Below are 25,578 nucleotides of genomic sequence, written 5' to 3'. Positions count from 1 at the left end.
CGTTCCGCGCCGGTACTGGAAGTCTACTGGACGGAGTAGAATATAATAAACGATTGCCTTCAGGTTCCTTACGCTACTGCCCAACAGCAAGCTGCGGCGAGGTAATGGCTCAGTAGGTCGGTTTTCTAAGGCACAGAATTAGAAAAAGTAGACCCTGGAAAATAATAAATATTGAAGAACCAAGCAGGCTGAAGTTCGCAGACATTCTGAAAAGCTGCCTTTTTCTGTTCAAACAGAAAATTGGCAAGTGTAGCACACTCATTCCTATTCTCCTATTTAGGATAAAAACGTCTAGCATATTTCCACCATTTAAAGACAGCCAAAACACTTAAAAAGGGGTTACAGTAGCTTTCGACTTGCTGCTTGAAATCCTTCATTTTCTATGATTCGGCTAGGTAAGACAATAGGAAATATTTGAACACCATGAATGTATATATAATCTTGAGATGCTCTATGTTTATTGCTGGAGCTATAAACTTTGCCCTGCTGCCAGTGAGCCCGATCCTGTAGTCCTAACTCAGGCACAACTTCCAGGGCGTATGCGTACAGGAGGATTAGGTTTACTATTAGGATTATAGGGGATGGCCATCTAAAGTTTCACTATAAGAAAGAAAAGATCAAGCAACTCTATTTGTTACTGCCATGCTATGGATCTATAAAGTTTTTTAGTTTTCATATGCTATTTTATAGTCTATTCATTGACAATACTTACATTCCTATAATCCCATCATCATTTATCAATACCATTACCTTTTATTCATTTAAACACACCCTCACTCACACACCCACCCCTTCCACAAAGTGTATCTGAATTTAGATTTAGGAAAAAATGGCTTCAGGATAAACTATTAATTTCCTAAAGAGTACAAAGGACAAGTAGCACTTTAGTTTAATGGTGTATTCCTTGATAAATTATGCAAATATTTCCAAAAAATATCTAAAATAATCTATACAACATAAGCTTTTGTTTATAAACATACATAAAACATATATATGGCCAAAAGTACAAAACTGTAATAAGTAACAGAAAGAGGCTTATTATTTACATAAAGACAACTAACTTTTTACAATTTACATTTTATTCTTTTTCTCCTCAAAAGTTTTAAGCTTCCAAACAGTAGTAAATGTCTTGAAAAATTTGAGATTTAGTAAAACCTCCAAATGCTGACAAAAGTATTCTATACCCAGAAATATGTAAAATGAAATTAAAAAGTGTAAAATAGAAAAATAAATGTGATTTAACATTCACCATTAGTTTTCTTTCAAATATTTCGGCTCATCATTTATAACTTTATTTTAATTTTGTTTAAACCATATAGATTACTTTGATGGCTCAGAAAAGGCAGGGAGCAATATCTTTGATTAAATACACACACTTAGGGCTTCATACTACAATGTCAACGGAAATTGAAGAAACTTCACACCTTGCCCCAGTACACACTTGGCTTGAGCCTGCAGCATATTCTCATGTGAATAGTCACAGGAGTATTCATGTAGAATTGCTATAGAACTGGCTCACTCTTTAATACACCTTTGATGCTTTTGTTAGAATCTCTTCAAGGAAGAATCTTACCACAAAATAAAAAAAATGAATCTGTTAAACAGTGTTAAACCAATGCCACTGATGTTTTGTTGCATTCAGTCACTATCATATTCCTCTATTTTTAATTCATCTTCCTCCATGATTGCTTGTGCTGCAATAGATTGAGGTTGACTACCTGGTAGTTCACTTCCACTAGCCTGGCTGGAAGTAAGAGGAGATTCATCTGTGTCACTCTCATTTATTTTGTTTTTCTCCAACTGGACAAGCATCTCCAGAGGCTGCATGGCAGCAAGGTCCCCTTCGTCAATACTTTCAAAGCCTATCATTCCAGGATCTTTATCAGTAAGAGTTTCAAGCTTTAACCTGCAAAATCATTGTAACAACCATCAGCAATAAGAAAAAATAAAATGAAGCATTCTCTTTCACAATATCATGGAAGTTGAAATGGAGTAAGTCACCCATGTATCACACTAAATAATCCCTTTCCTTCTTTGGTATTTGCAGCTTTAAAAATATGAGTAATGTTATAACCATAGCTAAGATATACAACATCTTTCTTCCTAAATCAGTCCCTCCACTTCTGCTAATAATTTGTATTGCTCTTTGTGCATCCTCCAAGTACAGAAATTTGGCACCCAGAACTAAACACAACATTACAAGTGCACTTACACCAGAGCTGTATAGGAGTATTTGCTCCCTGCTCTTTTTAAGTTTCATTTGTGTATGCAGCCCAAAACTACAGTGGCTGGTTTTAAAGCCATATCACATTGTCACTTCATGTCACATTTGCTGTTCACTATCACTGTAAATCTCTTTTAGCATTACTGCTTCTAGATTTCTCCTTGCCATGAAGCATGTGTGGTTGAATTACTTTGCCTTAGAAAAATGTAAACTGTTACAAGTAAGTTGATTTATTTCTAGCAGTGCCCACACTGTGCTAGACACTTTCCAAACATAAAAGACAGCATTGTTCCCTGCCCCTGAAGGACTTGCAATATAAAAAAGAAAGTAAACAGACAAAGGGGAAGTGAAAGAGTTTACTATTTCTCATTTTGCTTTTCTGATCATGTTTTTAATCTACCTAAGTCTCTTTCTATTACTACTTTGTCAGATTGATGTTCATAACTTTCCCCAATTAATATCTCCACCTTTAATTAATGTGACATTTTTAACCTCTTCCAGATAATTAAAAATGTTGACAAGACTGGTCCTAACGCTGATCTCCGTAGTTACCCACCAGACACTTCCTCCCAATTGATAAACTATCATCTGTCGTCACTCTTTGTTTACAGTCTTTTACCCATGACAGTGCTCCTATCCCAGGCATCATAAATTGGTTTTCTTTTTAGGTTAGGATTTCATGACAGTACCAAATAAGTTACCAATGTCAATATATATTTAATGAGACACACAAGATGGGTCAGGTAATATCTTTTATTGGACCGACTTCTGTTGGTGGAAAAGATGAAAGCTTATTCCTTCCACCAACAGAAGGTTCAATAAAAGATATTACCTTACCCACCTTGTCTATCTCATATCTTGGGACCAAACAAGGCTACAACAATACTTGTGTGTGTGTGTGTGTGTGTGTGTGTGTATTATATATATAAATAATATATATATAAATAAAATGGCATTAAAACTGTAAAACCAAGGTTTTTTCCCCTTGCTCCATCTCTAAAAATATTAATGAGCTATAATATGCAGTTTCTTTCTCAAGAGAAGTGGTCCAGCAAGTGAAACCCTTCTCAAAATACTACAGCAGTACCCAAAATGCAGGTATTAATGGATATCACTCTTTTAAAAGTCTGCTTCAGGACTGAGGTTATGGAAACTTAACTGTCATCCCTAGAAATGGTTCTACTAGTTCAGGGTTGAGGCCCACTGGTATCAAAGTATGGGAGATAGGCTGCAATGTCACTGTCTGAGCTCTATATGTTCTTTGGAGAAGACTTTGGTTTCCATGACTGTCAATCTGGCACCCTTCTGTAAGGATTTTTAGAAGACAGTGGAAATTTATAAAAACTGCATATGTAGTACAAATCATAAACCTTCTATAAATTAACTTCTGTCTATGTTGTCCATTTTATATACTAAATAAAAACAGTCTCCAAGTATGCACAGAGCAGTAGTCTAAAATTCCATGAGACAAAAAAAATCAAGTTTTTTACTTCAGCATAATTCTCAATAGAACATAATTCATAATTTTATAATTGAAAAAATGTATAACTGTTTCAAAGGAGCTAAGAACAGTTTCTGCTTTATGTCATATTTCTTGCTCATCTAATATTGCATCTAATATAGTGCTCCATCAAAATGCCAGGGGTGATCTCTCAGGATTTCTCTGGAACGACTGAGTGGTCAGTGAAGACCTGCTCAGTCGATCCAGAAATCGACATACTAAGACCACCTTCGCAAGTGGCACAGTGCAGTGAAGAAGGCACGCAGAAGAGGAGCAGAGAAGTCAACGGGAGTTACGCAAGTTTTTTGCGTAGCTTGCGTAACTCCCATCGACTGCCGCCGAATCTCGGAGGTAAGTGTAGACAGGGTCTCGTATGTGATGAATAAAAGGACAGAAAAATTTGTACTGTTCTTTCTGGCTGTTGTAAGTTCATTTGTACTCAGAAAACATTTAAATTCTAACAACACACAGGTGTCAAACCAGGTCAGGGCCACAATGTACTAGGCACTGCACAAGCATATAGTAAGCGATAAGACAAAAAGGTTGCATATGATGCAGTGGAATAGAGGGAGCCAATGGAGGGAAGATGTAGTCAGAGTGATAAGCCAGCAGCCAAAGTGATCTTAGCAACATTTAGAATGGACTTGAGTAGTGACAGGTTGCAGACATCAAGGCTAGGGAGGAGGAGGTTGCAACAGTCAAGGCATGAGATGATGAGGGTTTGGATAAGAGTTTTGGCAGTGTGAGCAGAAAGGAAAGATCTCATCTTAGAGAGGTTGTGCAGGAAAGATGATGCACTGTAGAATATCTTTGATTTTCTATAAATAAACATGTATGGTGCTTTTTTAAAACAAGTAAGACTTAAGTTTACCTTCCAAAGTGTCTCTTCAAGGGAAGCTTTCCAACATCCTGGATAAAAGCAATTTGAGCTGAGAACAAAGATAGAATCGTTGTCATCTTGCACTAGTCATAATGCACATAAAATAAAGCATACGAGAAAATAAATGTAATTCACTAATCTTGTAAATGTCTAAGATTTTCTGGTATAGTCGTTAAAGTTACCCTATCATGAATTTTCACAATGTATTGTGCCATACAACTCTACATCAAACTAGGCAACAGCAGTGAATAAAGTGGCTGGGATATTTATCTTGTCTATGCAACTGTAAATATGTTGTAGTAACCAGTTCAGATAGCCTTCAGGATGAAGTAATCTTGAAATTGGAAAGACCTTATTTCAGGCTTATGTATGCCTAAAGGCAATTCGTTTAACATCTAAATAAGTGGACCCTGTTGTCCAAACAATGTACATTGTTATAACATGTCATAAGAGTCATTTTATTTAGAATACAATTTTTTTTATTCTAAATAAAATGATTGAAATTGCTATCAACCTCCTGAATTGAGTGCCTCTTATTTCCCATACACTCTACATATAAATGGAAAAAACCCATTTTGTTTCCTAAAACTGCCAGAAAAGGAAAAAAATGGAATTGTTGAAGATGCAACTTATTTTGTCTAACCCTTAAACAAGGTGGGCAGCTAAACATCTACAGTAACAGCAGTATCATGACCCTCTCTGATCTCCTCAGTTATAATCAGATTTTTACACTGCAATAAGATACTCTGCCTTTGGCTTTTTGGCTTACACATTAGGAAATGGAAGTATTGTCAAAGAATACTGAGGGGCAATGAAAACAACTAAAACATATCTAATTGGGCCCTCAACAACAATAAATAATCTGGAGATGCCATACAAAAGTAAGGAATTCCTGTTAAAAAGAGTCAGCTTGTTTCTTCATAGGTAAATACTGCACAAGAAAGAGACCCACATCTCTTGTCATTTAACAAACATTTGGGATGTACTCAAACTACCTACTCACATAGGGAAGTATACTGGAATTAAATTTATAATATAAAATTTTATTGGTATATGATCATCCCTGTGACAGTTCTGTATACCATTGATATAACTTTTTAAATTTAAGTGAATGATTTAGGTACATCAGTCTTCTACAAACATCTGAAGTAAAAGGTACAGTAGGATTTAATCTAGTTAAATATATTTATTGGCCTCTCCTACAGAGAATTCAATAATTTCTGTTAAGTTGTCCGTGTTTAATTGACCCACCTCAGAAAATGTGTAACATTGACAAAGACTGTGCAGCACCAAAATAGCTTAGTATTTATCAATTATTTATATTATATATAAATACATGTAATACCTAGGATCCCCGATCATGGACCAGGATCCCATTGTGCCTAACATTGTATGAACAATACAAAAAGATGGTCCCTCTCCCAAACGGCTTACAATCCAAGTAATTACTTACAATGTGTTCGAATGAGACCTAAATTGTGAAATAGAATGGGACATATAGGGCCTGATCCTGCAAACGGTTACTCCCTAGTGCTTGAAATCAGAGGGAATACCCACAAGAAGAAGGATCAGGCCCTTCAACTATAGACTTTTCAGTACATGGTTACTGTCTTATGTGTTTGTAAAGCACCATGAATATTTATGGTGCACTGTAAACTAACTGTCTCACATATGTAAACTGATGTTTGTTTTAATCCTTTTAGTGTAAAATAATATTTTAAAAATAGCTTTTAAGTAACCTTAAGCCAATAGAACACAGTGAGCTTGAAATGGTGTTGCTAAAAATAGATACGGGCGTCTTAGACATATGTATTTATTCCACAATGTCCTGTTTTCTTATCTAGGCAACAATGCAGATTGTGTTCTCATTTTGGCTCATAAGGATCTTCCATATGAATTATGGATAGAAATTTAAACTTTTTTTCCATTTAAAAAGTTATGTTGACACTACCTTGGTTTCTCATTGGATTTGTCAGCAGAGCAAGAAAGGGCAATAGCTGGGTCTGAAGACATAAGGGTGGCAAACAGAAAGTTGAAAATAGAGATTTTGCAGCAAGGCAGTTTTCTTGATACTATAAGAATTGGAAAAAACACAAGTGAAAAAACATACTACCTAAAAGCTTAATTAAGGTAAAAAGAAATAATTGAATCCCTGTTTTGGCTCTTTGTTATTTTGTTAGTATAATTATGTCAGTTACTGTGATATGTCATAAGCTTTAATGAGTGTTCAGTCAGACATTCCTTCCACACCATACAAAACAGCATAATGAGCCTTACCCTACCCTAATGGATGGTTCTTCAAACAGCCATTATGGGATGGGGGTTCAGACAGAAGATTAGCAATCAGGTCTAATTTAAAAAAAAACCAAAAAACCACCAACCCACCACAAAGTTTATTTCCTTCAGCTCTGTCTTGTGTTTCTGTCTCAAGTTTCCTGAGGATTCTTACAACTGAATTACAGGATGTTTCATTCAGGCCAACAATCTGCTTGCCAGACAGGATATAAGGTATGAAGTACCAATTTTTTCCAGAGCCTTGTAATTTTAGAGTTGACCTTTTTAATTACAAACATGTAAGGCCATGTAATAGTAAGGGAATCCATAATTGTTCATGTTATACATCAGTCTAAGATGGTTTAAGGGGCATGAGTCTGACTTCATTTACAATATACTTCACTATATATCTTTTGTGCTAATTTTGCACTGTATTAACTTGGATTTCAAGGATCTCAAATATATTAATTTTGGGTGGAAACAGGCTGTTTTCTGGAACCCCTGGTTATTTTCTAATTAGTAGAAAATAAGTATTTAGGTCCATATCTGAAAACTGTTACTGAATTTTTTTTTAAAAAGGTATTTGCATACACTGCTATATTTGTCTAGTATACAGTTTCTAACATGAATAGTCCCCATAAACAACACTGGGGGTCATAGCAGTTACATTTCCAAGTTTAACAAAAATATCTCTCCTCAAAATGTGAAGTATTTACCTTTTTATTGATTAGGAACCATTGGGGTTTATGAAAAGGCCGAAAACCCATTCCTCCTTGGCAATGGGCAAAGGCTCTAGCAGTATTTGAATGTATCACACCTCTTGTGGCCACAGAAGCACTGTACTCCCTGAGTGTAGGTCGTGACTAAAACAAAACATGACATGCAAATTGTGAAGTTTGCTGAGTGAGAGTAGAAAATTACAAATGTGAGCAAATACTGCTGTAAATTTGCAGCTACTCATCCATGCCTAGAACACCCATTAGAAGATGAAAGCGTAAATTGGTTCAATTATTTCAAATGAAAGGCATATTTTCTGAACCAATTTTTATAATGTATTTACTACAATCCTACAAGGACAGCATTTCAGGCAAGTATTTTGTACACACTATTGTATATTGTGGAAAATATTAATACAAAAGCATACCAAAAATGTGTACAGCTGGTTAACATGTACCTTTTCCATATTTAACAGTTTTGGATGCAGTACCTAAACTCTCAGGGAAGGAGTTAGACTTGCATAGTTGTAGATAAAACTAAAATGTTTATAAATGGTAAAAACCTAGGTTCATTTTCTTTTATTATAATCAGTAGGAATGCACAGATATGTGGCTGCAGGGAATGAAAATTAAAAATGAAAATGAATGAAACTTACATTCCAGTTACTACAGAGGAAGTCAGCAGTACTCAAGTATTCACTGGCTCTCACAAGATCATCTATATCAGTGAAAAAATCTACATAGTTTTGGTGAAGATATAAATTAAATAGGTCCCCAGGCATGTGTGACTTTTCTAGAACATCCTATTTAATAAAAAACAAAACAAAAAACCACACACACAAATTAGTCTATGTTCAGCACAATGTGAAAAGAGAAGTTTCTTCTTGTAATGTTCATTACTATTAATACATTTATTTTATATACAATTATACACACAGTAAATGACAAAACTGCTGTGTCCATCAAGTTGCTTAAATACCAGTAAGTCTTATTAATTGGTATCAAATGACTAATAAAGGCCTTTACCTCAGGTTGAACAAGTAAGGTATCTCTTTCATATTCAGATAGGTGAGAAGGTAGCCGAGGAACTTCTGAATCAGATACTGGTTCTCCTATAAGCAATTTAAATAATGCCATAGTCTTTAATATTAAATATAAAAACAATGTTATATTTGTAGTGTACATTAACAAAAAAACAGAAATAAAATCAAGTCTCATACTTCATATTTAAATTTATATTGGGAATTAAGGGGTGGGAGGGTAAGGCTAGAGATGAATAATAATAAAGTGCAATTATCAGCTTAATCGAATACTGAGGCTGAAGTCTTATTTTCCTACTGGTTCCTGTGTTGGTTTCTTAATTGCTAGGAAAAGCCTAGAGCCAAAGTCACTGCTGGGATAAGCAGAGCTGCACGCCCTTAAAGTTTTAGTGAATAGGCCCCAGTAAACTAAATATACCCATGGCAACTGGCAATACAACTGTTAACTTTAACAACTAAACTAGAACATTAAAGTTGCTTTACATTTTCATGATTTATAACAATAGCCTCTTCTTCATCAGGCATTTCCTGGCAGCTAATTACTGGCTAGGTTAAGAACCATTGGCTTTAATTGCCAGAAAACACTTGATCCAAAGATTATTGCTAATTAACCTATACTAGACAGTCAGCAATATGGAATTAGTTACATAATGGGTTATTTGTGATGTCATCAGCCACTTACACCATTTTTTCATCTCTGGGACAGGGACTTATTTTCTATGTCTGTACAGCACTCAGCACAACAGGGTTCTAACCAAGTAGATGTCTAGGGACTACCACGGTATAAAAGTGTTAAATAATAATATATAAAAAATTATAGCTTTTTAAATATGTCAAACCAATCTGCAATGTCACAGTTGCTCTCATGAGGTTAAAGAGGAGCCACCATAACAGTAAAGGAAAGCTATTCTGGCAGCAGGGAACTGCATTAGGTAGCAAAGAAGAAAAAGATCAGTGAGTGTTAAGTGTAGAAACCAGAGAAAAAATAAGCTTGAGTGAGCATGCATGTATGGAAGGCAAAAGCCTCAATAGTAGTAAGGCAGAAAAAGTAATGAGAGGGTGAGGAAAAGGGTAACAGCCCAGGGAGGATGCAGCAAATCAGATCTTTGAAAAAGGAAAGGAAAAGGTAGCAGAGAAGAGCCAAGGGGGAAGTGGGCAGGGAAAGGTAGCAGCAATAGCATAAGAGGGAGAGAAACAGCAGTGGACTGGAGGTAGCAGGATCCTTCTGTAAGAGTAGGAAAAGAGGCAGTATTAAGAGAAAATGGGAAACACACTACAAGGAGCATACATCCAGAACTGTGATCCATATCTTATATCACATGAAAAAGTAGTTTTTACATTATAAGGCAACAATCTCATCAGGGTTCTGAAGGCTACACATCTAAATTATCCCTCAGAGCTTATGAAGACATCTGAACCGCTGGATGGAACTATAAGCCATATAATTTTACGATATACACTCAGTAAAACTTTTCTGAAGTGTGCATTATTTACCCACCAGATGTGAACAGCCAGCATCAGTCCAAGAAACAATTGCTACTGGCAACTGTTAACCTCTTTATACGATCACTAATGAGCAAACCAACAGTTGAGTTGCAGGTAATTCTAGGAAATTGGATTTGCAAATCCAATGACCATCTACAGATCATTAATTGTTTCACATTTAGACAATGAATAATAGGTAAATAATGTCCTCTTACTTTTGCAGTAAAGTATTTTCCCCAAAGCATGGAAAAGAAAGATGGAAGCATCTTTGCCACCAATTGCTTGTATCTCCTGATTTTCTAAGGTCTTATCGGCTTTCTTTTTCTTCTTGGTTCTGGATCCTTCTGTATTACATTTTAATGTAGAGTTCCCTTTTTTCCTTGACCATAAGTTGTTTTCTGATGAGTACTCTAATAATCAAAGCAATAAAACAATTAGAATAAAGCAAATATTAACATTAATGAAATAAAAAAGGAGCTGCTGAACAGTCACTGTTTATAACAATATTAGCCCCCTTATTCATTAACTGACTTATTTTCATATCCAAACAAATAAGTCTTCTATTTCACAGATTTTTGTGTGTTTCCTATTTATTAATAAGTAATGGACACAAGCAGCAAGCTCATTTACTCTGAGGGTACATAAAGCACCTAAGTCAGTGTCCTGTTTCATATTTGTACTTCAAGGCTAACATCGAAGAGCCAAAATGCTTTTTTCAGTGTCACTATGAATTCCCTGCAAAACATTAAGCACTCAATCTTACCCAACTCAAGTTCTGAAAAATGTGCCCAAGTTACCTGGCTTGCTTTTTTTATTTTGGTAATTATTTTACTAGAACCTTTTATTAGAATAAAAAACAAAAAGGACAAAATCCCTCTCAGACACACTACTTGACGTTATCTCCTTGTTAACATGTCACATGAATCTCATTTGCAATGTCAGTCACAGTTCAGTTATCAATGTTTCTTATATTTGAATCTTCTGTGTAACATCCTAGTCCAACAAGTCGAGACAGACTCTGCACTTTCGGTTTTCGGTATGTCTTCCAACAGTCTACAGCTTCTGCAATGAACTGAACCAGATACAATATTTCTGCCTCTTATTCAAATTATCTAATAGTCAGTAGTTGCATAGATGATTCACTTTGGTGGCAGGTGAACATTCTGTATCCAAACAATAAAGGAGAGCCAGATTTGTAAGTACTATCTGCTGCTTCTTGTCTATTTTTTCCCAGGTGTATCAATATATCCATTACTATTACTTCACAAATTTTATTATTCCAATTTTATGGGTATGATGTGTTTCCACTAAGTTTATTTGTTACAGAATTCTGGATGCCATGAAGAATTTAACATGGAGCTGTAGTCCCCATAAAGTCATTGAAGGGCGGCTGTCATCTGTTCAATCTAATTTTAAGCCAATATACCTGAATGGTTGAAAAACTCCCACTAAACACAAACAATTGCTCTTCTCTTCATATTCTTTACAACAAAGATTAGTGAAACTATATAACAACTCGTGTGGGATACCTTTGAGAAAGGATTTTGAAGTACTTTTCTTGTACTGAACAACAAATAAAAGTGGTCATGCCTTGTGCCACATTTTCTATCATTTCTCCTAAATTCTCTTTGTAACCCTCTCTCATTTTTTCATAAAGGTACATTTGTATGCAGAGTCCATTGCATTTAAAGTTTTATATACATACACATCTTGTAATTTTAAGAAGATTTAAATAATCTGCATTACATATTTCAGCACCAACTCTTGCAACCTATTCCTGAATCTCAGAACTTTAGTGACATTTTTCTGGTATTCTCTAAATACTTATTCTCACCCACTTATTGGTAACGCTACTAATCTCAAACTATTAGCTGGTCATAATCAGGGTAACTTTATATTGGAAAATTACCTTCTGTCCTTCCTTTTATATTTTTTGTTTATATTTTTGTATTAAAATATATACACTCTACACAAACAACCACAATCAAACTGAATATATTAGAGGCAAAAACATTAACTTTTAATATGAAAATCAATAATATCCAGAAGGGGAAAAGAAGAAAATGTAAACTCTAAGTTATCAACCTAGGGACAAAATTACAAAATCATATGTTTAAGCAGTTATGCAAATCATTCAAAAAGGATAAATAACAAAAACAAATTAATGTGCACTAAAACCTGAACTATCACAATTCTTTTCTTGCTGTTTGTTATGGGAGGGAATTTCAAAAGCATTCAGCATTGGCCTCCAACGCTGAAAGCTTTTGAAAGACCCAACTTGTGGCATGTGCTGTAACTTTGACTGGCCCATCTCAGTCGCTGAACACACATGAAGTGACATGCATTTTAAATTTGGGATGGGGAGGAAATAACTGAATAGAGGGTGACAAGTCTATTACCTCACCCACCTTGTCTCTGTAGTAATATCTTTCATTGAACCAACTTCTGTTGCTTAGAGAAACAAATTTTGTGTTTACAAAGATCTCTTCTTCAGGTCTGGTCTATTACTATATTTATTATATACAGATAAACCACCTCTTGACTACCAGGCCAGATCCTATTTTTAATTTGAAGGGTTATGTTGCACCATCTATGGGTTCTTAAAGTGAACTGCAACTCCTACATTTTCACAGAGAGAGAGAAAGAGATATTCCATTGAGATACAGAAATGTGTGTGTGTTGGGTCTCCTTTAAGTACAAGTTTTTGTTTTAAATTAAGTGTGTGGTAGAAAGTGGTACATTACCTCCTGGAAGATCTCTTAAGTAAATGGCATATTTAAAATAAAACTTGGCAACCCTTAGCTTAAGTCAGGCCTAGTATTTCCGTCCCTTAGCCAGCAAAAGACTGGATATTGAAAGATTATACGATCACCCTCAGTGAGTGGGGAGCAGGCCTTATTGCCTCATAGCACTGCCTTTGTGGAATAGCTTGCAACCATATTAAAAAGCACAATCACTTGCCCAACCCATACACTACAGATGACGTGCTACTTCATAACTGCTATAAGAATGGAGAATAGAAAATAAAAGGAAAATGTCAAGGATGACAAGGCAGAGAAAACATCTGTTTCCAGATCAAATAGCATGTCATGAAAGCTTGGTAAAATCATCAACAAAAGGAATGCACATCAGGAGTCAGGAAGAAGAAAGAGCATACTAATTTAAAAATCGAACTCCATCCTCTCTTCTCCAAAGCTATGTATTAACCTCAAAGTCTAGTTGGCTAATATTAAGAAAAGTTACTGATATTTTGCTAATATTAAGTTAAGACATCGAAGAAAGACACTCATCCATTGCATTCAACTAATTCTCCCTCCTATCCGTACAGGCAATGTAGGTCTAGAGAGGGTTTTCTGCAAGGCTGACATAAATGGGTTAAAGAAAAAAATGTGTGTGTCTGCCACAGAATTGGTTAGATACTACCCTATATACTTTAGCTGAAAAAGTTCTATATATTTACCTTTCAAAGATGAAAACTGAAGGCTGTTTATTGCACTTCTAATATCACCCGAACAGCCTTTACAAATCAATTCTAAAGAGGTTTTATCAAGGACAACAAATTTTTCTGCGTTCTACAAAGATAAAGAAAAATAATTGCAATTTCCGAAGTAAAAACAACTTTCACATTTTTACTGCACACCAGTAGTGAAAGGCCTATTGCCGCCAGCATGGAGTCCATGTGCAACATCATCACTGTGAAAATAATTTGCTTCATATGCATTAGCAAGTGTTTTTGTAGCATACAAAAGAATTTTCAAAAGTCAACTCAGGAATTGGACAAGACCCTTCTCTGTGGACCCAAAGTCACCGTTTTTGGCAAACAAGCCACTTCTGAAAATTTCATCCCTGTTTTCTTGTAATCAAGGGATCAAACCACAACATGATCAAAAAGTAATATTCTAGATTTAACCTGAAATGCTTTGCTGTGATCCTAGCACCATGTGGAAGTCAAGCAGTTTTTGATGGCTTACCATACTTGCTTCTGCTGTAGCTATTCGATTAAGAACTTTCATCATCATTGTGGGAGCCACAGGGTTGAAACTATCAAATTCAAGAAGAAATTGTTTTTGTTAAACTATTGGTTCCATACTTAATCTTCTGATCAATTTTTATGGAGTGAATGATCTCTTACCTAATATTAGATATACACAGTTCTTCCTGAATTTCCTTTGGAAATAATAACCTTTGGTTGCTGTCTCCACGGAGACTGTCTGAGAGTATAAATACAAGGGGACATCTACTTGTCCGCACAAATTTCCTAAAACACAAAAATAAGCATAACAAGGGTCACAAACTGTAGTTTACTGGCAGTTGTTAAGACTTTAGCCCATAAACAGATTACTTAGAACTCACCTTAGAATTTCATGTAAACTGTCAGGGTCACGATAAAACTGGTTAGGCATATCCTATTGAAAACAAACGAAGTATTGTAATTCAAGTGTGTTTGTTCTCTGCTAATTGACTGAAGGTTAAGTCCTCTCTCAAGATGGTTTTTCCTCCAGTCCACATTGACTTCAACCAAAATTCAACAGGTGGCTAGGTAAGCTGCATAAATGTGTAGTTAAATAATTTTTCAAATAAACTTAATATAGGAACAGAGTTTTAACTTTAATATTAGAGATAACCAGCAAAAGAAAATAAGGGCTCTGTGCCCTTTTTCTCCTTTGTTATGAATTAAGAGGCCTGAAAAGTTCCCTGCTTTCCAAAAATATGTTTTCTTGTTTTTTAAATTAGGAATTCAAATCTTGTCTACTTTGTTTTTCCTGGAAGATTATGGAGGACCAGAGAACTAGGAGGTTATGATCTCATAAAGATCATGTCAGAGAAACTTGCCTGACAAGGGAGCTGATTTTCATTTAGACTGTTTAAAATTGATTTAAATAGGTGTTAAACAAAAATTCCTGAACAAATAACTGGAAGGAAAGACTATTCTCCTGACCCTGTCAATTGAGGGCTGTGAAAGATCCAAACTCAGATATCTTAGCTCTCCAAGAAAGTCCTGCAAGAAAACAAGGAAGACTAGACTTCACATCCTTGATATTTCTAAGGACAAAAGCAAGCAGAATTAAAGCGTTCAAAAAACAAATCTTTCAGGCTCTTTTCATACATCATAAAGCAGAAAAAAGAGGGTACAAACAAAATAATTTTACTTTTCAGGCCATATTTCAAGCTATAAATGGGAACCTAGTTACACGTGGGTCTGAGCACTGCTCTTCAACATTGTCTTGAGCTATCTTTTGGTAGTATATCACACTTCTATGGCCACAGTTTAAAGCAATTTCTGCCTTCCAATCAACTCACGTGGGTATAACTAAAGCCAATTATACAGGTCCAAGGAAGACTGCAGAACTCTAGTCTGTGGTACATTAACCTTTTAGAAACATAATATATTTACCAAGTAAACATAAATGATCATGAATCATAGCACCTTTTGCCACCTTTGACTCACTCCTCAAAACCACCCCTCCTCCCGCCTCCACATCTTCCCACATTTCTTCCAAGAGAAAATTGACAAATACAAATAACTTTCTTCCTCCCCTCAGCTTGTCTTCCCTTCCCCTCCTACAACACAGAAGTTTCCTGTCTGCTCCCGTCCAACCCCACAACTTCCCCCTTAACCCCATCCCATTTACTGATCTCCCTTGCACTCACTCTCATCTCCTCCCTTACTTTTCTCACTCTCCTTTGGCTCTTTCCCTTCATAATACAAGCATGCTTTAGACTCTCCCATCTTAAAAATTCCAGTTGGCCACTTGCTTCTCCAACTACTGCCCTTTTTCCCTTCCATCTCTAAATTCATTGAACACACTGACTACAATCAGTGTCTGGAGTTCCTCTCCTCCAATTCCATCCTAGACCCTTGCCAACTCAACTTTCCACCCTTTGCACTGCAATCTTCATCCTTCTTAACCTGTCAGCCACCTTTGACACAGTTGGCTACACTCTTCTTGAAATTTTGCCCTCCCTCAGCTTCCTTTCCTGGTTCACCTCTCTAATAGCTCCTTCAGCATGTCCTTCACAGAAGTCTTCTTATCCTCCTCCAGATTTCTGTGAGGGTTCTATACAGATCTGTCCTTGGTTCCTGTCTCTTCCCTCAACACCTGTTCTCTTGATAATCTCATTGCAAACACATATTCAACTTCTTCCCTACGCTGCCTTTTCACAGATCTCTCTCTCTGCCCCAACTAAAATCTCAGTCTGTTGCTCTGATATCTCCTTACAGATGTCTACCCATCAGCTTCAAGCTCAACATAGCTAAAACGAGCCCTTAATCTTACCTTTCCCCACAAGTCCTCCCTGCTACCTTCTTTCTCAGTTACTGTGGACAACACCACCACTCTGCCTGTCACTTAGGCCCATAATCTGGTCATAACCTATCCTATCCATCTACATAGCTAAAACTGTCATCCAGGCTCTCATCTCATAACTCAATTACAACAACATCTTTTACCCCAAACATATCCATTCAGAATGCTGCTGCAAAGATAATTTTCCTGTCTTTTTATTTTGACCATATCTCCTCTCTCTTTGTATACTTCCACTAGCTCCTCCTCCTCTATTGCATCAAACATAAGCTACCTGCTTAATTTTCAAGGCCCATATACCCTACCTATCCCATGCATCATCTCTCATTCACTATCAACCTGCTGACTTCTGCCTTATATTGGCCAATAATATCAGCCTCCATCACCCACTCGTTAAATTTTCAAACAAGCAGTTCCGTGCTTCTTCCCATGCTGCCCATTGTGCTTGGGAGAAGCTCTCATAAGCATCCACAAAGCTACCTCATTATCCTCCTTCAACCTCTCTGCTGTGATGTCTACAAAAACATGACAATGGTTAGGCTGCTAATGTGCTGGGAACCTTTCAACCTGACCAATGCTGTTTCTTTGTACTGTCTGTATTGAATCATCTTTTATCTCCTGTCTTACTCTTAGGATGTAAGCTTTCTGAGGCAAAGGACTGTCTTTTTTGACCTGTGTTTTTACTACAGCATCTAGCACAAGGAGATACTGATCCATGATGAAGGCCTCTAGATGTTATGGTAAGTAAATAACAATTTCAAGAGTTTTTACTTACTTCGATGAGAATAAGTTTATCATCAGCTTCTGTGGATTCCCCTAGCATCTGAAGTTTGTTATACTTATTTGCTCTTAACAGAAAGTCTTGAAAGAGAGCAGTCTGGGCCTGACTGGGAAGCATCTGAGAACTTGATTCTAAAGAGAAAAATGTATTTAAAAACTTCTCATATCAATTATAAATACATACAAAAACCATCATATCCCACTGATATTTTCTGTTAACAACTATTTAACAGTCCATTGTCAAATACATTCCAAATCTCTTTTAAAAGGATAAAGTCCACTCCAGTGCAATGGGTCTGACAACAGTCCTCTGACACATTTAAGTCTCACTTAGAGGACTTACATGGTGCTCAGGATATTATACAGACCCTCTATACTGAAGTGAATTTCACCCATCAGTTGAACAATCTCTTTAAAACATACATTTTCATTTCCAACAAAAGCTTAAAAACAGATTGTAGCATTGTGGCCTTAATTTGACATTGTACATCAAACAAATGCATAAAACCATTTTTTGCCAAGCATATTTTCTAGCATCAAATCTCTTAGAAAGAAATTTAAAGTTAATCCTTATTTAATGGTTTTTAGATGTTAAAAATATTTACAGTTAAGAAACAATAAAAAATACTTGGGGAAAATTACCATAGTTAAAAGCATCCTTGAAATCTTCTTTCCTAAAGTCTAGAGATACTGGGTTGATCCATTCTTGCACATGAACGTTAAGTTCCTTAGCTAATATTTGTACAGTTGCAGTCTTTCCACAACCAGGGGGTCCAGTTAACACTAAAACAGAGCCATCCTGTAACAAAAAGGGCAATGGGAAAACAGATGCACATCAAGAAGGAGGGGAAAAAAGGCACTGGAGAAAAAGGAGGTTGTAAATCTTATCTAAATTAAGACTGGAAATAAGGGTGAACCGTCTCCAATTGGTTTTTATCTGAAGTCAGTAAGTGGCAATGACATCACTTGTTTCTTAAAGGGCATAAAAAGTAAACTCTTAAACGGCTCATAAGTAATACCTGCCTGACATTGGAATGACATATATGGGTCTAAGCACCCCAGGTTTAGCCCATTTGTAAGTATCTTGATCAAATACTTATAAATATTTTGTTACTGGTTGGATGTAGTATGCTGTTTATTATTTAGGCAATTTAGAGCAACTGCATAAAGTACCATTTGGCCTTTAGATTTAATAAAGGAATTTATAGTTAAATTAGGGTTTGGTGATTTCCCATATTAATAATTTCAGATATTATTAATAATTCCAACGCCTTACATTTTAGATAAATTCAAACTAGACTGAGTTTTAACACTTTGCTAGAACACGCTGACTCAATGCTTTAGAAGGAATTTTATTTTGCCTTCATTTAAAGTCTCAAGTATTTATAACTGGCAAAGGCAGGTTACCAGACTAGTTGAACCACTGGTCTGGTCTGATATGACAGGTTTTGCAGTCCTATTTTCAGTGTTAAAATTATTTTCATCAAGTTAATTTTCTAATAATACATTGATAGAGCACTGATCTAGTGAACAGGCATTCAGTTTCCACCTTGTGAAGACCATCAGTAAGCATCTATATGCATATGTCTCTTATACTCCCCCAATATTCACCACAATACATAATTAAAGGATAGAGGAGAAATGACAATTCATCTTAAATATATTCTACATATTTATCTCTGGTTCGTGACAGTAAGAAAGGAGGTGTGGACTGAGCAAAATGGCCCATAGTTAGGGAATCTGAAAGTTCACATGCCTAGTAGAAGTTTATTTTTCAAATTTATTTCACATTTTACCTATGATAAAGTTATAATCTGCATTACAGAACCCATTGTTTGCAATACTATTTTGCAAATAAGACATACAATTTAAGATCCCCACAATAGGATGCTGCACATCAGTCATGCTTTAAAAACGGTTTTCACAGAAGAATTTTAGAAATTAGAGATAGAAAAATTACCTAGTAGAGGCCCAGTCTCCCATTCCATGCACTACCAAAACTCCTTTTGGCTTCAGAGGGAATGTTAAGTATCCAAGGAAAGCAGGATAGGGCCTTTTTCAGATTCTCTAGAAGACCATCCCCCTGACAATATCAAATCATCCCCCTGCTGTATCCATGTCTAGAGCTTCACCTAGCTTAGTATTAAACATTTCATTTTGGGATTTCCTTTAAGGAAATGGTAGTACATTTATAGTTTTTTCTGTTCTGAAAAGGGACCAGAAACAACATCTGATTTTATATGTTAATTCTGTCTGTCTCAATGATTCTTCATCAATATGCTTCATTTATGAAGAAAAGCCATCCTTTTCCAAGTACCATTCTACAAAATCAATTTGTATTATACAATTCAAGGCTGGCTCCTTCACATTAATATATCATCAACAACAGAATTTCTATGGAATAAATAAGGCCCTCAATGACACCTGTGCAACCCCATTACCTTCACTGGTGTTGCATAGGTGTAAACTGATCAGAAGTTATCAAACAATTCTGTTGGTGAAGAAGGACTAGAATCCAGTTTTGTTTTTCTTACCAATACAGGTTCTGAAGGGATATAGCAATAGATAAATGTGAAAAGTAAAGCTCTTGCCTACATTGTTAGAATAAGTTTTATACCAATATTAAAACAGGAGCACAGTCCTTTCAATATTAAAATAGAATGCAAATCACCTTATTTATTATATAGACAAGTTAATCGTCTTATGGGACTTTAACTCAAGAGTTGGCCAAGACTCTAACAGATGGAGTGGCACCATAGAGAAGGAAGGAGTGGACAAGTCCAATTCCAATGGCATCCTTCTACTCAGCAAATGTGCAGAGCATGGCCTTGTGATCACAAACACAATCTTCAGATAAAGCAGTAAGTATAAAACAACTTGGCAACACCCCATTCAAAACAATGGCACCTTTTGGACTATGTCATTGTAAGAACACAGGATCTAACAGACGTTCAAATCACCCGTACTATTAGAAAAGCCGACGATTGCTCGTGAGATCAGTCATGTTTATAAGGATTGCTCCAAAAAGCAATCCAAATCACTCAAATGGCAATACAATACCCAAAGATTTCAATCCTCAGTGTACCAAGAGTACTTCCAAGCACACTTCAGTGAAAAACTGACCATATGAACACCTGGAAATGACAAGTGTCGAAGAAAATTGGGAAGCCCTAAAACAGACTATACTATCCATAAGGCTTGTGAGGAATCTATTAGCCTTGTTACTCGCCCCCACTGGGAATGGTTTGACAACAACATTGAGATTACAGACTCCAAAGGACGCATATAAAATAAAACCTGTGAAAAAAATCATCCTCGACTTGAGGGATTGCCAACAACAAGGATGCAAACCACCTTATGTATAATATTAAACTCCCAACTGCTCGTATTACCAATTTTCAACCACATCAAGACAAGCATTTCTAAATCTCTGTAAACAGCAGTTTGAGTTAGAAGTTTTATTTTCAAATATATGTCATTGTTTATGGTGAAATGCTCTTCTCACCAGGAGCTCCTTCAGATTGCAATGCTCAGACATATGGGTCTATTTTTTCATTAAAAATATAACAAACATGGTATCTCCCAAACAAACTACAATGGCTTATCTCTTACTTCAAACCTCATTAACCTGATTTTGGATTTGTCTTCAGATGTGCATTAAGAAACATCCTGTTTATTCATACAAATCCCACATCATTCATTCTATTCCAGTGATGGGGAATCTACTCTATATAAGCTATAAAAGATGTGGTGTCATTTGTATAATTACTGGTAAGTTTAGCTTCTTACAACTTAATTATTTTTTTTTAAAAAAAGAAAATATATGGGCTACCTGCTTTGGTTCCCTTTGAAATATATGAGTTTTTAACCATGTTTCAACTTCTTCAATCTTCTTCTTATGGACAGCTAGCTCATTCTAGAATGATGAGAAAGAATTTAAGAAATACACATAATTTCTGATTTATGAGATTTTATTGATACAGTTCAAGATTATTATTTATGTTTGTAAAAATGCTAAACAAGGTGCCTATATATGAGAATGATCTAGCTACCCTTAAAATAATTTAAATCAATGGTTCCCAACCTGTGGCCCGGGGGGACTTTCGAAGTGTCCCGCCGCTCCCCTCCTGCTGGCTGCAGAAGGGAGCCACTGTCTAAGGCCCCAGGTGGAGCGTGTTGCTGAGGGCCTACAAGACCGGTGCAGGCTCCTTGCTGCAGCCAAGGGGATGGGAGATCAGCACTCCCTTCCCCCTGGCTATAGCAGGGAGCACAGCAAAGTGTTCTGCCTGGGTCCATAGGTGTTGGGGTCCCCCCTAGAGCCAGAAGGAGGGGAGCGCTGATCTCCCATCTCCCTGGCTGCAGAAGGGAGCCACTGCCTAGGGACCCAGGTGGAGTGCATGGAGCTACAGGACGCATGCAGTTTCCCTGCTGCAGCCAGGGAGATGGGAGAGCCTCCTTGCTGAACTCTTTCTGTCTGGCTATGAGGGAAGGGACTGCTAGAGATTGCTGGCTGAGATGGTGGACCTTCAGAATAGTAAAAATTATATCTGTGGTCCTTGAGCCAAAAAGGTTGGGAACCACTGACTTAAATACATCCTAAGCGCAGCAATTAAAAGTAATCCATCACAAATCCCCTTTTCTAACAACTCCAATTCCCACCAATTTTTAAAATGTCAAGGAAAAAAGATGAGCCCTGAAACAACCCTGGAAGTAAAGTTATGTTTGTCATTTACAAATATGCCTACAAAGTAATTTCAGAGGTGGATTATTTTAAAAGAATGTTAATTTAATATTCCACAGATTTTGCCAAGCTTTTCTGCAGGTTTGCAGCTACCCTAATTATTCACCTTCCCATTCAATTCTGCTGCGTAGATGCAGTATGCAAAAATTAAATACCTTTAAGAACTTACTGTAATAACTGTTCATACCACAAGGTTCCCCATTCTGAGAGTAAAAGTTAATATACAGTAACACTTTTGAAATGCACCAGCAAAAATGCAAGTTCTGTGGATGAATAGCTGTTAAAACCTAAGTTTGTTCAGGGTCTTCTCTAAGATAGTTGGCAGAGTCAACTAATAATTCAGATTTTACACAGGTGCAAGACAATCTAACATTTAGAAGTTGCAGTCTGGGTAGGACTAATTTGAAGAAACTGAACAATTTATAAGTTACACAAAAATGATTTTATGTCCCTGACCACATCTAACACTTGGAATAGTTCTCATACCTGAGTTCCTGGTTTGTATTTATCCACCCAGGGTTCATTTTGAGACTGGTTTTGATTTTGTTTAGAGCCATCAGAAATCTGATCTACTGATGATGATTTTCCCTTGATTCTGGCCAGAACCTTGCTTTTGCTACTTTCTGGCACAGAAAAATGATCTTTTCTCTTCTGATGCTGTTTAGCGTCCTCAGATGACTTCACAAGAAGGGTACTAGATAAGATATTTCTGTTCTCAAAGAAATCATCAAATGAAGGTGCCACCCAATCTGTTACCTGACAAAATACAAACTTGTGAAGGTTAATGCCACACACAATCTTACTTTTTTTGCTCTATATTCAACTACAATTGACTGTAGATAACTTGGTATTACTTATCAAATATATAAATTTACATCTAGAATATTTTCAGTAATAATCAATCATTTTGAGTTATGAAAATATAATGAAATGCCATATTTGAAAAATATTTGAAGAGTAGGCTTGAAAGCTTGTCTCTTTCATCAACAGAAGTTGATCCAATAAGATATATTACCTCGTCCACCTTGTCTCTCTAATATCTGAAAAAATGCTCTTGGAAGTCCTAGCAGGTACTGATAATTATAAACAAATATTGGCTTGTTCACCCTTAATTAAAGTTCTATAATGGAAACCCCCACAAGAAGCTGGACCTAAATTCCATGCCGAGAACCCTGTATTGCAACTCTCTAGTGCAGCACATTGGAAATTCTGGGGCAGCGTCTGTTATTAATTAAAAAGCTAAGGTATAAAATAAGTTAAATATGAAAATAAAGAATGCAATAGCCTCTGTAATATTTTTATATTATTCAGTTTATTTTCCATTGCCTCTATATTTTGAATCTTTGATCTGCTGAAGATTTTTCTATTTACAATGCACAAATTTAAATAGATGGCAGGTGAGGGGAGGGGAGGGGAAACAAGGTTTTGGCATCTAAATAGAAATTAGTTGGGCTTTGGTAAAAAGAGACATGGAAACTAATTTGTGAGTCAAGCACATTTACCTAAATTTTCTCCTACAGCGATCAGCAATGAAATAGCTAACACAGTTAACATTAAAATGTTTATCTTTAGCTTTTAGAGTTAATAGTCCATTAACAAAGGTGGGGAAGTTTACATATCACTGAGCTATATTTCAGACTCTATTCACTCTCTATTCACATTCAACACAGTTAACCTTAAAAACATGGACAGAATGTAATCTTCAAACTGGGCTAGAACCATTTTTTAAAATGAAAACAAATTCTAAAGTACAATTCCGTGGACAGGGGTGGAATTCATCACATAGTGTGCAGCAGCATAGTACACAGAGCCCTGCCTGTAAGAACCTAATAAGAATTAATTAATCAAAATCATCCCCATCAAGAGGAGTTCCTGCACACTCAGTACTCTGCACACTTTACAAAACCAACACACATTTGCAAAGGAGTTAGATGTGCTATACTGAGTGAAAGGGACACCATCAACTGGGGGGAGGGAAAAAAATCAGTCTTGTCTTTATTTTAAGCTTCAAGTCATTTTTATAACACAAGTAAAATCTAAGATTACCAGAACTGATTTTTTTTTCAGATAAATGTGTGCACTTGACAGCATCATGTGAATTAATAGTCAGGATTCTCTTCAGTTTATGTGGATTTTTCACATTGTATCAGTGAGTGGAAAAAACCTTTTTGTATAGGAAAATGTGATTGTAAAGTATTTCCAAGTACTTTAGATGCTCTTTAATATCTTTGCCAATGTTTGTTTTCCATTCTTTTTATTTTTTTAAAGGTGAGCTTTCAATTTGTCTTCCTTTAAATGGCTCATTTTAAGTCTGAATTTTGTTTTGCCATTATTGAGAAAGATGATACAAAGCTATCAGTACCTGAATCAATCTCAGATTTAACACAAACTGTCATATAATATGAAAAACAAAATAAAATCCAGAAGCCATTCCAAGAGAACACTGAAATAAAACTCAACATAAAAACAAAAAATATAGTACAAATAATCTTCTCACCCCTCTTCAGTTTCTGGTTAAGATATTAGGATAGGGACGCTATATGGTAAAATTATATTTAATTACACACATTTGTATCAAGATGTTCTTGTGAACATTCTAATGTAGCAAAAATCAAGCTCCATCTCAAATATGTAATTCAAAGCAACTTTTAAAAATATTTTTAATTATCAATTACCTACTTTAGTTGACACTATGTTTCTTCTAGATTTTTTTGACATCATCAACCTTTATTCTTCTCATCTGCAGTGTAGGACCCTGGAGCACGTTAAAGAAAGTGACCTGAAACGGAAAGGGGTAAGGGTGAAACAGATTTTAAGCATAATCCTTTCCATCTTGAGGAAAAGGAAACTAAAGCATTTATAACCGTTAAATATTAAGTATACTTCTAACTGAAATCTGTGTGAATTACTAAGCGATATTTAAGTAAACGTACACACAAATATAAGGTTTAAAAATAAGTTATATCCTGTCTGCTCTGCAAACGTGACCGAACGAGGGGGCCCGGGTACAACCCAGCTGTAATAAGGGCGGGACTAGGAGGCATCCCTGTAACTGGGTTATGCCCGGCACTGCCAAGGGCAGTGACCGGTTACAGACACACACACGGAGAGTAAAGCTTTCCCTGGCATTGGCTGTAACCGGGGCCGGCGGGCGCAGTCTTGCTGTCTACATTAGCTCCCGAGTCGCGCCGCTACTCGCTGTAGCGTAGACGGGCCCATCCGTGGCCAATCAGGGGCCCCGCTTGGGCCACGCTAGGGGCCCACCCAGGCTCAGAGGGCCCCCTCCACGCCGCTGTGATCACCTCGAGCGGGTCACGGTCTCATGCAGGTGCTGGGGCGGCGGGCGGGCTGACAGAGGCACTCGCTCCCCCTGCAGCCCGGACCCGGCGCGGGGGCACGGGCGGAGATCAAGCTCCCACCCCGGGACCGCGAGACTCTGCGCCACAAGCACCTGGGCACAGCGCGCTTCAGCCCCTGGGCCACCCGCACCCGGTGAAGGGGAGACACTGACCGGGCGTGAGGCGCGCAGCCTCCGAGGCCGCTCCTTGGCGGAGAAGGGCGGCGCAGGGGAACCCGATCCAGCCCCCACCCCTTCTCCTACCCCCACGCGCCAGCCCTCAGGAAGGGGCCCT

At 36.8% G+C, this 25,578-nt stretch overlaps 1 protein-coding gene across 2 annotated transcripts; it reads right to left on the bottom strand.

Annotated features, from left to right (window-relative positions):
* Window positions 1-171: 171 nt before the first annotated feature.
* Window positions 172-25,566, bottom strand: RAD17 (RAD17 checkpoint clamp loader component). Of its 2 annotated transcripts, none has more exons than XM_067569185.1 (17): window positions 25,548-25,566; window positions 24,626-24,725; window positions 22,433-22,702; window positions 21,038-21,121; window positions 17,848-18,004; window positions 17,201-17,337; window positions 14,474-14,526; window positions 14,253-14,378; window positions 14,092-14,161; window positions 13,581-13,692; window positions 10,336-10,530; window positions 8,622-8,707; window positions 8,252-8,398; window positions 7,596-7,742; window positions 6,557-6,677; window positions 4,597-4,654; window positions 172-1,906 (listed from the first exon to the last, which is right to left on the bottom strand). In XM_067569185.1, the coding sequence occupies exons 2-17, from the start codon at window positions 24,665-24,667 to the stop codon at window positions 1,639-1,641; spliced, it is 2,073 nt and encodes a 690-aa protein (XP_067425286.1). In that variant the 5' UTR covers window positions 24,668-24,725; window positions 25,548-25,566; the 3' UTR covers window positions 172-1,638. The 2 variants fall into 2 exon arrangements, with proteins under 2 accessions (XP_067425286.1, XP_067425285.1); XM_067569184.1 differs by having other exon boundaries at window positions 25,458-25,560.
* Window positions 25,567-25,578: the final 12 nt, after the last annotated feature.

This window comes from Emydura macquarii, unplaced genomic scaffold (genome assembly GCF_026122565.2).
Source record: "Emydura macquarii macquarii isolate MOO-44397 ecotype Brisbane River unplaced genomic scaffold, CSIRO-AGI_Emac_v2 contig_2897, whole genome shotgun sequence".
Taxonomy (NCBI): Eukaryota; Metazoa; Chordata; order Testudines; family Chelidae; genus Emydura; species Emydura macquarii.
This window is presented reverse-complemented; position numbering and strand designations above follow the sequence as displayed.

Coding starts and splice junctions, on each gene's coding strand:
- RAD17 (XM_067569185.1), bottom strand. CDS start 24,667: ATGATGTCAAAAAAATCTAGAAGAAACATAGTGTCAACTAAA. Junction 7,743..8,251: donor TCCTCTGTAGTAACTGGAAT/GTAAGTTTCATT, acceptor GTTTTGTTTTAG/TCACGACCTACACTCAGGGA. Junction 6,678..7,595: donor GGTTCCTAATCAATAAAAAG/GTAAATACTTCA, acceptor CAATTCTTATAG/TATCAAGAAAACTGCCTTGC.